General features: G+C 43.1%; 1 protein-coding gene across 1 annotated transcript in view; it reads left to right on the forward strand.

The window, feature by feature from the left end:
• Positions 1-14,575, forward strand: part of LOC129707672 (ATP-binding cassette sub-family C member 9-like) — a 154,307-nt gene extending 139,732 nt beyond the window's left edge. The window contains exons 38-40 of the mRNA XM_055652854.1: positions 121-254; positions 3,686-3,748; positions 11,178-14,575. Coding sequence (XP_055508829.1) covers positions 121-254; positions 3,686-3,748; positions 11,178-11,315 — 335 coding nt within the window. The 3' untranslated portion in view covers positions 11,316-14,575. The remainder of the gene's footprint in view (positions 1-120; positions 255-3,685; positions 3,749-11,177) is intronic.
• Positions 14,576-15,701: the final 1,126 nt, after the last annotated feature.

Genomic DNA, 15,701 nt, shown 5'->3' on the forward strand with positions numbered 1-15,701 from the left:
CAGGCAGCATCTCAGGAGGGAATCGACAGGTGACGTTTTGGGTCAGGACTTCAAAGTTCTGGAATTTTGTGTTTAACTCTTGGCCCTATGTCGGCTGGCTGTTTTTTTTTCTTCAAATAGATGCCATGGTCACTGAGGGTGGAGAGAACTTCAGTGTTGGCCAGAGACAGCTCTTCAGTTTGGCCAGGGCCTTTGTACGAAAGAGCAGTATTCTGATCATGGATGAGGCCACAGCTTCCATTGACATGGCCACGGTGAGTTGAGCATCGGAGGAAACCCCCAGCTGTTTCTTAGAGCCGAACACAAAGATAAGGACACACCTTTGAAGGATTTACAACATAAAAATTCACCAAATTTTACCCTGCTGTAAAACATAACATCTTTTAATTGGCAAACAAAGCGGGGTGCAGCGTCATAACACAAGGGCCGCACGGTGGCACAGCAGTAGAACTACTGCCTTACAGCGCCAGAGACCCGGGTTCCATCCCGACCACGGGTGCTGTCTGTAAATAGTTTGCACATTCTCCCCGTGTCCTGCGTGGGTTTTCTCCGAGATCTTCGGATTCCTCTCACACTCCAAAGACGTGCAGCACTGTCAGTTAATTGGCTTAGTATAAATGTACAAATTGTCCCTATTGGATTAGTGTAAAAACATGTACAAAGGCCATTGTCCTGCACCACCATAGTCATGGCTGATGTCAGGATAGTAGTAGTCTAACTCCCTCTTAAATATAGTATGGGCCTCGATCTCTGGTCGAGATTCACAGACTCTCAGTAGGCCCCCTTAAAGGGGATCTTGTTTACCATGCTGAATCTCTAATGCTGAAACTCTAAACTAACTAAACTAAACAAGATACAGCAGATAAAAACATAGTCATAAAAGCAGATAGCACGGAAACAGACCCTTTGGCCCACCGTCCACATTGACAATTTTTCCCGTCTACAATAATCCCATTGCCCCACATTAAGACCATGGCATTGTGGGCCTTGCCTGTCGGTTTAAGTGTCTGATAAATGCCTCTTAAACATGGTGATTGTTTCTGAACCCACTGCCTCTTTTGACAGCATATACCAGTTGTCAGGCACTCCGTTTAAAAAAAAAAAGCTTACCCCTCAGATCTCCATTAAATCTTGTACGTCACACCATAGAATTCTGCCCTCTCGTTTTTGATACCCCTGCCACTGGAAACAAAGATTTGGACTTTTCTATCCGATTAGGGGCGGCACAGTGGTAGATCTGTTGCCTCACAGCGTCAGAGACCCGGGTTCAATTCTAACCTTGGGTGCTGTCTGCGTAGAGTTTGCACTGCACCCCGTGACCACGTGGGTTTCCTGAGGTTTCCTCCCACGTCCCAAAGATGTGCAGGCCTGTAGGTTAATTGGCCTCTGTAAATTGTCCCGGCTGCGTCGTATAGAACGAGTGTACGGGGTGATTGCTGGTAGGTGCGGACTTGTGGGCCGAAGGGCGTGTTTCCCCGCTGTATCTCTAAACTAAGCTAAAGCTATGCTTTTTCATAGTTAAAGCCCTGTCCCACTGTACAAGTTCATTCAAGTGCTCTCCCGAGTTTAAAAAAAAATCAACTTGTGGTATGCACGTAGAATGAACGTAGCGGGTACGTCAGAGCTCGGGGATGTCTCTTAGCGACTCGTAACGCTAACGGCAGGTACTCGGGAAGACTCGCTAATGCCAGGTAAGCTCGGGAAGACTCGTGCAGATTTTTCAACACGTTGAAAAATGTTCACGAGAGCCCCGAGTACCGACGAGCAGCCATTATCGTAAATCTCCGAGTTCGAATCAGGGCAACTTGAATGAACTCGTACAGTGGGAGAGGGCTATTACTCTCCTTTCAAAACTATCACCAACCAATTTATTCCAGGATGTTCCCAACATTCTCATGGAGCCATGGCTGGTATGGCCAATATCATTAGGGCCATAGCCAGCATTCCCCGTGGTCAATAGGACATTCCCAGTATCCTCGTCAGCCCATCATTCACGTTCCCAACACGCTTAATATCTCCCGATGGTCTAAATGCACCAACGTCACATAATCGTCTACCTCATCAACTTTTGTGTGCAGATCAAGAGTGTTTAACTGTCATATGTACCAACGACAGAACAATTAACTCCTTACTTGCAGCAGCTGAACAGGCCTGTAAATGCAATAATATTCAGATAAATATATAACAAATAATATACAATGAATTAATATTTTAGGAAAGCGTAAGCGGTACCATCGGGCTCAGGAATAGCTCCTTCCCCTCTGTTATCAGGTTTCTGTACAATCCTTCCATAAGCTAGGGTGTTATCTGATTCATCTCTATCCCATTGAGGACATTGGACGTCATAAGTTCATAAGTCATCGGAGCAGAATTAGGCCATTCGGCCCATCGAGCCTCCTCTGCCATTCAATCATGGCTGATCTATCTTTCCCTCTCAACCCCATTCTCTGCCTTCTCCCTGTAACCCTTGACACCTTGGAAGAAGCTGTTCTTGAACTAGGTGGTCATGGTTTACAGGCTCCTGTACCTTCTTCCCAATGGGAGGAGCAAAATGGGAGCATGGCCAGGATGGTGCGGATCTTTGATGACTTTTTTAGACATGCTGGTCAGTAGCTGTCGATGGACCAGGCATTGTCTATGATCTCACGACTTAGATTGTGCCAAGTAGGATGAGAATCAGATTCTAGATCGTTGACTTTGACCCACCGAACATTAACTGCATTGCCTAAAAGTAGAAACAATCTCTTTATCATATAAAAAAAGTCATTTAATCTACGTGATTTATTTTGAGAGAACATTATTGTTCAAAGTGTTCTCTTTACATTAGAAAAGTAGATGTTTCTTTTGAACAACAGAATGGTCATTGGAAACTGGGAAACCTTCCAATACAAACTGCACCAAAGGGTGAATCTACTTCAAATCAGCTCAGGGCTTAGCACTGCAGGCTGCAGCTGTAAAGAATATTGCATTTATAGAGTCTATCAGCCCACCACATCCATGACAACCATTGGGTACCCAAACTTGTTATCCCATCATCAAACTTGGCCTAGAGCCGTCTATACTAAACCTGCTTGTACACTCACCTATATCCCTCCATCTGGCTTTCCATTTCACTCCTCTCCATATCTGACACCCTTTTGTCTCATTTTTATCTCTAGCTTTTGTTACTTACTCCACTCATCTGCTAGTCAAACCCCCTCCCCCCCACCTGTATCCACCTATCATTTGCCAGGTAGACACAAATGCTGGAGTAACTGAGCGGGTGAGGCAGCATCTATGTAGAGAAGGAATTGGCGATATTTCCCATCGAGACCCTTACAAGGCTTTGTCCCCATCTCTCTTTTCCAGCTTTCTCCCCCCCTTCTATCCCCGATTACAGTCAGCCTGAAGAAGGGTCATGGCCAGAAAGGTCACCAGTTGATTCCCTCCACAGATGGCGCTGGAACCGCTGAGTTCCGCCTGCACCTTGTGTCTTGTAAACGCAACATGGCTGACTGGGGATAACCGTTTAAAAGACAAATCTTCTGTCTTGCAACATACTGAGAGAGGGAGACTTGTTTTTTTTTCTGGGAGAATTGATGTCTCTCTTAAAATAAATCTTGCTTATAATTTTGTCATGAAGCCATTCTTTCTGGGGCAGTTCTGCATTTACGCTATGATTTCTAAATCTGTTCTTCTTTACTAGGAGAGCATCTTGCAAAAAGTGGTAATGACAGCCTTTGCCGATCGAACTGTGGTGACAATCGCAGTAAGTGTAACATTTACGCTGAGTATTAAACAATTGTAGCTCCCCTCCCCTGTGTATTCCTCGTTGCAATACATTGACTTTTAATTTTATGTGAACATTAATCAATGTTGGAGCATAACAGTCTTATCTTTATAATTGCATTATATTGATTGGTCACTCCTCGTTGCTGAGTTGTTCTAGTTATCGGGCATGTATATCTAAATGATGAAAACAGCTATTAATGTCAATCCATAAGGCAGAGACAGAACGATACTGGCAAAAGATTAGGACGGCACAGTGGCGGTAGAGTTGCTGCCTTACAGCGCCAGAGACCCAGGTTCGACCCTGACTAAGAGTGCTGTTTATACAGAATTTGTACATTCTCCCTGTGACTGTGTGGATTTTTTCCAGGTTCTCCGGTTTCTACCCATACTCCAAAGACATACAGGTTTGTAGGTTAATTGGCTTTGGAAACTAATGTTCCCACACTGTAAGACTTTACGACCCTTCTTCAGTCTGAAGAAAGGTCCCAATATGAAACATCATCTATCCATGTTCCCCAGAGATGCTGCCTGACTCACTGAGTTTCTCCAGCCCTTTGTGCCTTTCATTAATTGATATGAAGTCAAGTACCAAACCCCCTATGTACTCTCCAAATATTGGAAGCTTCCTCAGCAAGTTTAGAAATAAAAGCTATCTTCATGCCTGGAAGTTAGAGTGAATGCATCAGTGAAAATGATGGGGTGGATTTTAACTTTATCTGTGCTGGTGTGCTATGAGTGACAACAAGAACGCTGGCTGCCTCAATAGAAGCCTAAGAGTTGGGTGAGATATAAAGCAGGCTGCCAATTCACCGTCGCTCATGTTACATTATTAGCATGTTCCCCTTGGCCATTATAGGAAGAAAACAAAATCTATGTTTAATTAAGTGTTTTGAATAAAAGTGTGGAAGTGTAAAATCTGTGGAATGATTTGCCACAGAAGGCTGTGGAGGCCAAGGCATTAGATATTTTTAAAGCGGAGATTGACGTATTCTTGATTAGTAAGGGTTTCAAAGGTTATAGGGAGAAGGCAGGAAATTGGGGTTGTGAGGGAAAGAAAGATCAGCTATGATTGAAGGGCGGAGTAGACTCGATGGCCCGAATGGACTAATTCAGCTCCTTTGACTTAGGAACTTCTAAAAAGCTTTTGTTGGGTGCGAATCAGATAATACTATACATGAATACAAATGAAGCCATACACAAGTACGGCAGATAGAGTGGAGAAAATTCCAATGTTCGCAATGAGGTAGGTTGGAAGAATGGGACTGTACCCTAGTTTATTCTCAGTGTTATCTAGTAGTTTTCCTCTGGGTGCCTTAGTTTCCTCCTACATTTCAAAGATGTGCAAATTGGTCAGTGAATTGGTCATGGTGAATTATGCCAATGAGAGATAGAATTTGGGGATGAATGTTAAGAATGTGGGAAAAAGAAACTAGGATTAGTGCAAATGGATGAAGTCAGGAATATCAGGAGCTTGCAGCTTTATTGGCCACATTTGGAATATTATGTGCAATTCTGGTCAACCCATTACAGGAAGGATGTGGAGGCTTTGCAGTGGATGAGGATGGGGTTTACCAGAATGCTGACTTAGAGTGGAGGGTATTAGCTATAAGGTGGATTTGGTCAAATTTGGGTTTATTTTCTCTGGTACGCTGGAAGTTTAGTTTAGTTTAGTGATACAGCGTGGAAACACCGAGTCCACGCCGACCAGCGATCCCCGCACACTTAACACCATCCTTCGTACACTGGGGATAATTTTACATTTGTACCAAGCCAATTAACCTACAAACCTGTACGTCTTTGGAGTGCGGGTGAAAAACAAAGATCACGGAGAAAACCTACACAGGTCTCGGGGAGAACGTACAAACTCCGTGCAGACAGCACCGAAAGTCAGGATCGAACATAGGTCTCTGGCGCTGTAATGCAGGAGTGCCATCATGCCACCCTTTTAAGGTTAAGGGGAGATTTATCAGATAAGTATATATATGATGATAAATCTATCGGATAAGTATATATATGATGAGAAATGTAGAGAGTAGACAGCCAGAACCTTTTTCCCAGATTAGAGGGAATTGCTTTAGGGTGAGAGGGGCAAAGTTTAAAGGAGAAGTGTGGGGCAAGTTTTTTTTTTACACAGAGGGTGGTGTGGGTGTTGGTCACTTGCAGCTAGGGGTGGTGTGGAGGCAGATACAATAGTATCTTTAAGATTTTAGATAGGCTCATGGATCTGCAGGGAATGGAGGGATATGGATCACGTGCTGACAAATGAGATAAGTTATCTTGGTATCATGTTCGGCACAGGCACTGTGGACCGAAGGGCCTGTTCCTGTGCTGTACTCTTCTATGTTTTAAGGGTACTTAATGTTGGCACAGACTCTATGACTGATCATTATCTTTATGTTTCCATTGTTTAACAATGTTCTGTTCCATTCATATGATTATCCATCTCTCTCTCTCTCTTTCACAGTCTCCGCCATTTATTTTTTGTCTTGTTTCTCTCCGCTGTTTCTCCTTCCAGCATCGTCTGACCTCCATTCTGGACACTGACCTGTTGTTAGTCTTTTGCAAAGGTGTTTTAGTGGAGAGTGGTGCTCCCTCAGAATTGCTCTCTCAGGAGGGAAACCCCATTACCTGTCTGATGAAGTTCAAGACCTAGTGGAGTCCAATGCACAGGAGCTAGCCCTTGGGTTGGTAGTCTTGAAGGATATTAGCAATGGCCGCAGCAGCTTTGATTGCCTTTGTTTCGCTGCTAGAATCTTTGCGTTAACACAAAAGCCTGCTCACTTTGTGCACTGCTGTCCCTGTGGCACAGCTTCTGCAGTGTGACTTTTGTATGTAAGACTTAGATTCAAATATTTATTAATTTATTTATTTTTGAGTTGAATTAAATTTCCTTTATTGTCAATAACGACAATAAATAAAACATTTTAAGAAACATTTGCACAGATACATGCACAGGACAGGTCTAGAGAAATATGGGCCAAATGCAGGTAGGTGGGACCAGTGTTGATGGGACATGTTAGCCAGTGTGGGCAAGTTGGGCCGAAGGGCCTGTTTCCACAGTCTATGACTATGAAACTAACTAACAGAACGCCACAGGAGATCCTTTTTCCATGTGACCATCAAACTCTACAACTCCTCCCCCCTCCCTCCCCATTCTTTGCACATCCCCAATCCTTCCACTCGTCACTTTAATTTCATGTTTCACGTCTCTTGTATTTTATGACTGTTGGCAGATCAATTTCCCTCCTGGGATAAATAAAGTTCTATCATATCAGAATCACACTTCACTCGCCAAGTATGTTTTGCAACATACGAGGAATTTCATTAGCCAGGTCAGTCATACAAATAAAAACCCAACAGATCACTCAAAAACACATTTGAACATGAACATCCACCACAGTGACTCCTACACATTCCTCACTGTGATGGAAGGCAAAATAAAGTTCAAGTCCTTCCCCTTAGTTATCCTATCATAAATGTGTTTTAACTTCCACTTAAAGGCATAGAGTCCTACAACACGGAAACAGGACCTTCCACCCAACCTGTACATGTCAACGAAGATCCTCTATCTAAGCTCACCCCAGTTGCCTACTTTTAGTCCATATCCCTCTGAACCTTAAAGGGACACAAAGTGCGGGGTCAATTCAGGTCAAGCAGCATTCCTGGAGAATATGGAAAGGTGACTTTTCAGGTCGAGAGCCTTCTTCAGGAAACTGAAGAAGTGTCCCAACTCGAAACGTCACCTATCTATATATTCTCCAGGAAACACTGACCACGCTGAGTTACTCCAACATTCTGTGTTCCTTTATGTAAACCAGCATCTGCAGTTCCTTGTTTTTACATCTGCTCCAAACCTTTCCTATCCATGTACCTACCCAAATGTTTGTTATTGTAGCTGTCTCAACTGCCTCCTCCGGCAGCTCGTTCCATATAATCACCCCACTCTGGGGTGAAAAGGTTGCCTCGGGGGTTCATATTAAATCTTTCCCTTCTCACCATACACCTATGTGCTCTGGTTCTTGATTCCCTTACCCTGGGTAAAGGACTGTGTGCATTCACCATATCTATTCCCCTCATAATTTTACACACCTCTATATGATCACTTATTAAACAAACGTTATCTGATTGTCAAGAAGTGAGCTGCAATGAATTCTCAAGTTCATATTGATTCAGGTTTGTTTTGCACTGACATTGAAAGGAATTGTTCAAAATTATGTTCTCTCACTTTCTCAGAATTAAATGCTATTTGGCTCTGAAAACACAATTAATTATATTAGCTGTCATTCATTAAAAGAGGCACTGAGCGTAAATATTGACTGTGAAAAGACAAAAAAACAATTTATTGTGTAGGAAGGAACAGAAGGATCTTGACCCAAAACGACCCAAAACTATTCCTTTTCTCCAGAGATGCTGTCTGACCCGCTGAGTTACTCCAGCATTTTGGGTCTAAAAACAACTTTTACATTGACTGGTAACCCTTTGGATTCCTCAATCAATGTCTTAACTTGTTAGACAATATAATACATTGAAAAGTTCTGCCTGCTGATTGCAAACTAATTTCATTTGGCAAACACTACTAACCATTTAAAACTGTTTTCACATTATTGTGACACATCCACAATGACAGAGCTTACTCACGATGTTTGCTCCCCCTAATCAGGCAGCATGTACAGGCATTTCTAACCAGTAATCAAGCCAAGTACTGGGTGGATATGAGCCAAAAGGCTTATTTCTAACTGCCTACATTTTGCTGCCAATTTAATAACAGTTGTCAATTCTTGTGAAACTTGTATAAAAGGCCAATCTGGAACATAACTGTGCAACTTGAGAAAATGCATCCAGAGTTCTGACTTCCCACTTCAAATGAGAATTAGTTATTTCAAATTGCAGATATAATCTTGGAACATTTCAGTTGAAAACCATTCATCCAGTAACAGCTCTGGATAAGTTGATCCATTACAGTTAAAAGACCCTATAGTTGAAACACGGCTGTTTTTACCAGGATTATTGATAGTTGTGAATATTAGGAGTATTTTCTTTTAAGGTTTATTTAATAAATTATGGGGAAAATGATTGAATTCCCAGCCAACAATATTAACTTGGATTTATGGAATGACTTTAACAACTCCTATAACCTGAAGCACTTTACGAGGGATTCCAAATAAATGCATCTTTGTCAGGACCCAAGAAGGAGAAAGCTTGGTTAAAGTGGGTCGGTCCAATAAATATTTTAAAGAAAGACAGAGAGCAAGAATGGCTAAGAAGCTGGAAGAGAGAATTCTGGAGTCAAGGCAGCTGAAATCAAGACAGATTTGCCCCAATGGGGGACCTTTACGTAGTGACTCTTTGCATGCCGAGGTATGCAAAACATCGTATCTCACTGTGACTTGTCACATGTGAGAATAGCAGTGTCTAATCTAGGGTGGAGTGATTAATCTGTGGAATGTGCCAGAGGCCTCCACGTGAGCAACACAAGGAAGTGTTTAAAAATAAAAGGACACCAAGTGCTGGACTAACTCAGCGGATCAAGCAGCCTCTATGCAGCTCGTGGATAGGAGATGGTTCAGGTTGGGACAAGACGTCTTCAGAGTGATTGTATTAGGGAGAAAGAAAGCTAGAAAGGAGAGGTGGGAGCAGGACAAAGCCTGGCAAGTAATAGTTGGATACAGGTCAGAGGGCTTTGATTGGTACATGGTGAGACGAATGCCAACAGGCTGTAAGATAAGGAGAGGAGCGATAAGGAGCTGAGACTCCTGCAGTTTGTTTTTTGATCAAGATTCCAGCATCTGCAGTTCATTGTGCTCCTGTTTCTGCACTACCCATTGTAACACTGTACATTGTTGCACCACCCATTGTTACACAACCCATTGATGCATTACTCACTAAAGAGAGTCACATAATGTGCGGGTCAGGCAGCATAACTCACACATAACTCAGCGGGTCAGGGAGCATCTCTGGGGAAAAGGAATTGGTGACGTTTCAGGTCGAGACCCTTCATCAGACTCTATCAGGATCCTAATCAGGGGTTTGATGAAAGTATGAAGGGATCGGCTTCTCTGCATTTTTGTGTGTGAGCTTGCTATGCACTTATTGCACTAATCGCAACACGATTTGGTTTGTCATCGATCAATCCGAGAACTATATTATCGTGCATCAATGGTTTTAAATCAACTGAGAAAGATGAACAGAATTGGCTAATCACGTTTAATTTAATGATCTAGCATGGATCTTTGCCCAGCAAGACCATGCTGACCATGTGACAAATCCTGTTCACACGGGTTTAGTATAGTTTAATTTAGTTTAGAGATACAGCATGCAAATAGGCCCACTGAGTCCATATTGACCAGCGATCACCCATTTACACAAGTTCTATGTTATCCCACATTCTCATCCACTCCCTCCCCCGACACACTAGGGGCAATCTACAGAGAGCCAATTAACCTAACAACCCGCACGTCTTTGGGACATGGGAGGAAGAGACCCACGTGGTCTCAGGGAGAATGTGCAAACTCCACACACAGACAGATACACACAGTATTCGAGGTCAGGATCGAACTTGCGTTTCTGGCACTGTGCGCCCACATATTGATTGATTGATTCTTTTGATTGATTCTTTTAATGACCACACAGCCAGACTGGTGGAATTTGTTATGCCAATGCAGCACATTAAAAAAAAAAAAAATTTTTTTAAAAATAAAAAAAGAATACAAACATGACAATACTAAAGAACTTTAACATGAAAGCATCCCCCCACAATGGTTCCCATTATGAGGGAAGGCACAAAGTCCAGTCCCCGACCCCAGTTCCCCCATAGTCGGGCCAATTGAGACCTCCACAGTTGCCTCTACGGAGGCCCGATGTTCCAGGCCGTTCTTGCCGGATGATGTTGTTCCTCATACAGAATAGGCTGAGTGGCCGAATATCCTAGATGCTCCCTTCTTGGAGCATGTAAAGAACATACAACCTGTGATCCATAATCAAAAATATAAGTGTTATATTTAGGTTTATATTCAGCGGATCTGAGCTGGGCAATAAGCAGAGACATCACCTTATTGGCAAATAATTAGGGCTGTATCGTGGTAGAGTTGCTGCCTTACAGCGCCAGAGACCCGGGTTCAATCCTGACCACGGGTGCTGTCTGTAGGGAGTTTGTATGTTCTCCCTGTGACCACATGGCCACAGGAATGATGCGGTTTCTTTCCACACTCCAAAGACGTGCGGGTTTGTAGGTTAATTGGCTTTGGTAAAATGGTAAATTGCCACTAGTGTGTAGGGTAGTGTTAGCGTACAGGGTGATCACTGGTCGACATGGTGTGGAAGGGTCTGTGTCAGCTGTGCATCTCTAAAGTGTAATGGAAAATCTGTCATCTAAAACTACATTCTAACGGCCCTTCCTCTTCCCACAGCATCGCGTGCACACCATTCTAACGGCCGACCTGGTGATCGTGATGAAACGGGGCAAGATTCTTGAATACGATAAACCGGAAAATCTTCTGGCCCACGAGGGAGGCATCTTTGCATCTTTTGTAAAAGCCGACATGTAGATGTGTCCGACCTCTCACATTCCACGTTTTAAAAAAAAATCTCTGCAACCAGCGTTTATGCTATTTAAAAAAAATGATAGAATATACAGCAGTCTTCCTGAGGTCAAAGTCACATCCCAGCACTGTTCCAACAAGATAAAAACTACAGCACTCTTGCCTCAGTCAGCGGCTGTTGGTGAAACTTGACACACTCCACAACCTATGCAAACATTAGTTTAAAACAAGTGATTTGTCACTTCATAAGGAGACACAAAGTGCTGGAATAACTCAACATCTCCAGGCAACATCTCCGGAGAACATGGATAGTTGATGTTTCGGGTCGATGCCCTTCAAGGTCCATGTTCGCCACAGATGCTGCCTGACCCGCTGAGTTACTCCAGCACTTTGCGTTCTTTTGTGCATTAACCGGTATCTGCAGTTCTCCGTTTCTAGATTTTTTTACTTCAATGAACTGTAGAATACACATCAGTGCTGGAGAATTCCCATTGCTTATGACTGAACAGATTTACTCTAACTTTACTCAGAAGTATTGAAATGCCATCATCAGAAATTATTTCAGGTGTTTTATATTATAAATGATGCGATTGGATTGAGGTTAATTCCAATACACTTCCTTCCTTGTTGCAGATCGCCTTGCTTCAGCTTGGGCGGTACTGGTGCAGCGGTAGAGTTGCTGCCTTTCAGCACCAGAGACCCAGGTTCAATCCTGACCACTGGTGCTGTCTGTACGGAGTTTGTACGTCTTCCTGTGACCTGCGTGGGTATTCTCCAGGTGCTTTGGTTTCCTCCCCCACTCCAAAGACATACAGGTTAATTGGCTTCTGTAAATTGTCCCTAGTGTGTAGGATAGTGCTAGTGTAGAGGGTGATCACTGATCGGTGTGGACCCAGTGGGCCGAAGGGCCTGTTTCCACGCTGTATCTTTAAAGTAAACTATTTATTTACTCAATTAAATGATAAATTTGCTGGTGTTTGAAGACGCACCTTGGCCACAGATGCATGTTTACACATTGGAATATACATTCTAAGACTGCGTGGTTAGTAACGACAAACATGAAGCGCTGGAGCCAGACTTGACACAGGTCAGGTACATTAATCAAAGCTACAGACAACATTGTACTTGGCAAAGAGCGATGATCAGAACTGGGTTGGGGAGGAACCTGTTTCTGCTGATGCATACATTCCTTCATCTTTTTTGGAACTATTCACAGCCAAACAGGTTCAGTGGCTGCTCCACTTTCAGCTATCCAATGCTTACACCTAGTGCCAAGTGAATGATTGGTCTAGTGTGAACTCAGGATATGTAGCTCTTAGCTCCAATGTCATATTCCATCCACACTGCTCAACATTAATCCCCTGTAGATTACGTTTAGTTTAGTTAAGTTTAGAGATACAGAGCGGAAACAGGCCCTTCGGCCCTCCGAGTCTGCACAGGCTAGCAATCCCCGCACACTAACAGTATCCCACACACACTAGGGACAATTTACATTTATACCAAGCCAATTAACCTACCAACCTGTACGCCTTTGGAGTGTGGGAGGAAACCGGAGTCCCAGAAAAACCAACGCAGGTCACGGGGAGAACACCAAACTCTATATAGACAGCACCCGTAGTCAGGATCGAACCCGGGTCTCTGGCGCTGTGAGGCAGCAACTCTAACACTGCGTCACCATGCCCCCAAGCTTCACAGCCTTCAGTCCCCTGCCTCACTTCACCTCACACACCTCCTTTCTTCACCCTTGACTGTGTCCCAGATGAGTTCAGTTTCAGATACAGTATTTTTCAGCTCCATACCAAAACCTATTTTCAACTGTTTTATTGGATGGAAGTTTTGGTCTGTCCAGCTCAATTGATCCAGTGAAAGATACAGCATGGAAACAGGCCCTTTGGCCATCCATCACCCGTTCACACTAGTTCCATGTTATCCCACTTACGCATCCACTCCCTACATACCAGGGACAATTTACAGAGGGCCAATTAACCTACAAACCCGCAAGTCTTGGATGTGGGAGGAAACCGGAGCAGCCGGAGGAAACTCACGTGGTCACAGGAAGAACGTGCAAACTCCACACAGACTATCTCGGGATCTCAGGCGCGGTGATGTAGCAGCTCTACCAACTGCACCAGAGGTTTTTCACCATCAAACGGTGTGGTCTATTAACTGAGCAGTATAGTCATGGAGCCTATTCAGAGTGTAAGAATTATTCAAACTGGTATCCAAGCAATAACAATGCATATCTTGATAATTGATGACCTCCTATTCCATGCCAAGTTAATTATCAGGGTGTATTTGGCAATAATATGTATTAAGCAATTACTAAGCCTTTTACATTACAGCCTTGTGGGCCTTTGTTCCAACTCATCTTCCTATCAACCTCCCCTCACCTATGTTCATCTATTACCTGCCGTGCTTTGTCCTGCCTCTCTCCCAATTTTCTCCCCCACCTCCCCCCCCCCCACATTCACTGACCCAAAAAAGTCACCTATCCATGTTCTCCAGAGATGCTGCCTGGCCTACTGAGTTACTCCAGCACTTTGTGTCCTTTTGTGTAAACCAGCATCTGCGGTTCCCTGTTTCCACAGGTACCTCTTGAGGATCTGATGAGGAGCTTCAAGACCATTTCTTACTTTTTGGCCTCTTTCTATTAATTCCTTCCTAGCACTCCACTGGAAGATAGTTTTCCACGGCTTATTAAAACGTGGAGCACACTGTTACAAATAGTGGTTTATAGAAATATATAGCCTTGCCAACAATTAAGAAACACAATTCTCACTGGTCAAATGCAGAACAAAACACTCCGAGTACTAACTCCTCATATACTGATCAATTGTCCTTTTCCTTGTCGTCTTGGTTAATGTAAAATGTTGAGAAACTTGTATTTAATGTTTGCTCATTATCACTTTGAAGACTGATAAATATTTAAAAGGAAAATCAAATGAGAAGCAACTGTCTATGTCCTTCAAAAGGAATTTTAAAAACATAGTAAAAAAAAATATTGTACAATATAGCTGAGATTACTTTGAAACGAACGTGTTTCACTTGTACACAATGAAGATATGTTGTAATGTTTTGCTTAATGAGGGCAAGCCTGCATGGGGTATTTAGAATGAATGGGTGCACGCAAAATAACATGGACTACTTTAAGGATTTATACCAGCCACTTTTGCACTACTGTAAATATGAAATTCGAATTTCTATATTCAGAGCTCTCAAATGTTTGCTTTTACACTTCCATATCAATAAAAAAAAAAGATTTTTCACCATCAAACAGTGTGGTCTATTAACTGAGCAATATAGTCATAGAGTCTATTCAGCACAGAACCAGCCCATCTTGTCCATGCCGACCAAGTTGGCATATTGGCCTAGTCTTATCGTTTGTAGGTTAATTGGCTTGATAAAATGTTAAATTGTCCAAGTTGGCGATATGCAGAGTACTACCCGGCCGACCACAAAATTCAGAAGGTTCAGAAGGTATCTGCCCGCATTTGGCCCACTCCCCACCAAACCCTTTCTGCCCAAATGCACTTTGTGCAAACCATTAAATACCCCTAGAACATAGAGCAGTACAGCACAGGAACAGGCACTTGGCCTCACAATGTCAGTGCCAAACATGACGTCGTTGAACTAATCTTCTCTGCCTGCATGTGATCCATATCCCTTCATTTCTTGCAATCCAAAAATCTACCAAAAAGCTTCTTAAATGCTTTTATTGAAGTTGCCTCCACCACTGCCACTGTCAGTGTGTTCCAGGCACCCACCATCATATGTGTCAATGAAATCTTCTGCGCATATTTGCTTTAACTTTTGTCCTGAAGATAAGCACAAAGTGGTGGTGTAACTCGATGGGTCAGGTAGCATTTCTGGAGAATAGATGACTTTTCGGTTCCGAGCCCTTCTTCAGATGTTCGGACCCCAAACATCACTCATCCTTTTTCTTCAGAGATGCTGCCTGACCCGTTGAGTTACTCCAGAACTTTGTGTCTATCCTCAGTACAAATCAGCATCTGTAGTTCCTTCCTACACTTAACTTTTGTCCTACAGCCTTCAAGCTCTGTCCTTCAGTCTTTGACACTTCCACCCTGTGATAACGATTCTGGCCAAAAGCCCACGACTACTCCTCTCACTCCTGGATCTCCCCTCCAATCTTGCTCTCCATGTTCTCATTATTTCTAACACTTCCATGTGACAACTTTGTAGAAAATTCATGATCACAACATTCTAGCATTGATTATATTTTGCTCAAGTCTCCTCATTTCTGGATTTCCATAACTGCACAAATTTAAATATTTGTAAGAGCTATAATGGACAAAACGTCCACTAAACCTGCACAAAAATGTCATCTATCATGGGCGGCACGGTGGCGTAGCTACTGCCTTACAGCGCCAG

This window comes from Leucoraja erinacea, chromosome 22 (genome assembly GCF_028641065.1).
Source record: "Leucoraja erinacea ecotype New England chromosome 22, Leri_hhj_1, whole genome shotgun sequence".
Taxonomy (NCBI): Eukaryota; Metazoa; Chordata; class Chondrichthyes; order Rajiformes; family Rajidae; genus Leucoraja; species Leucoraja erinaceus.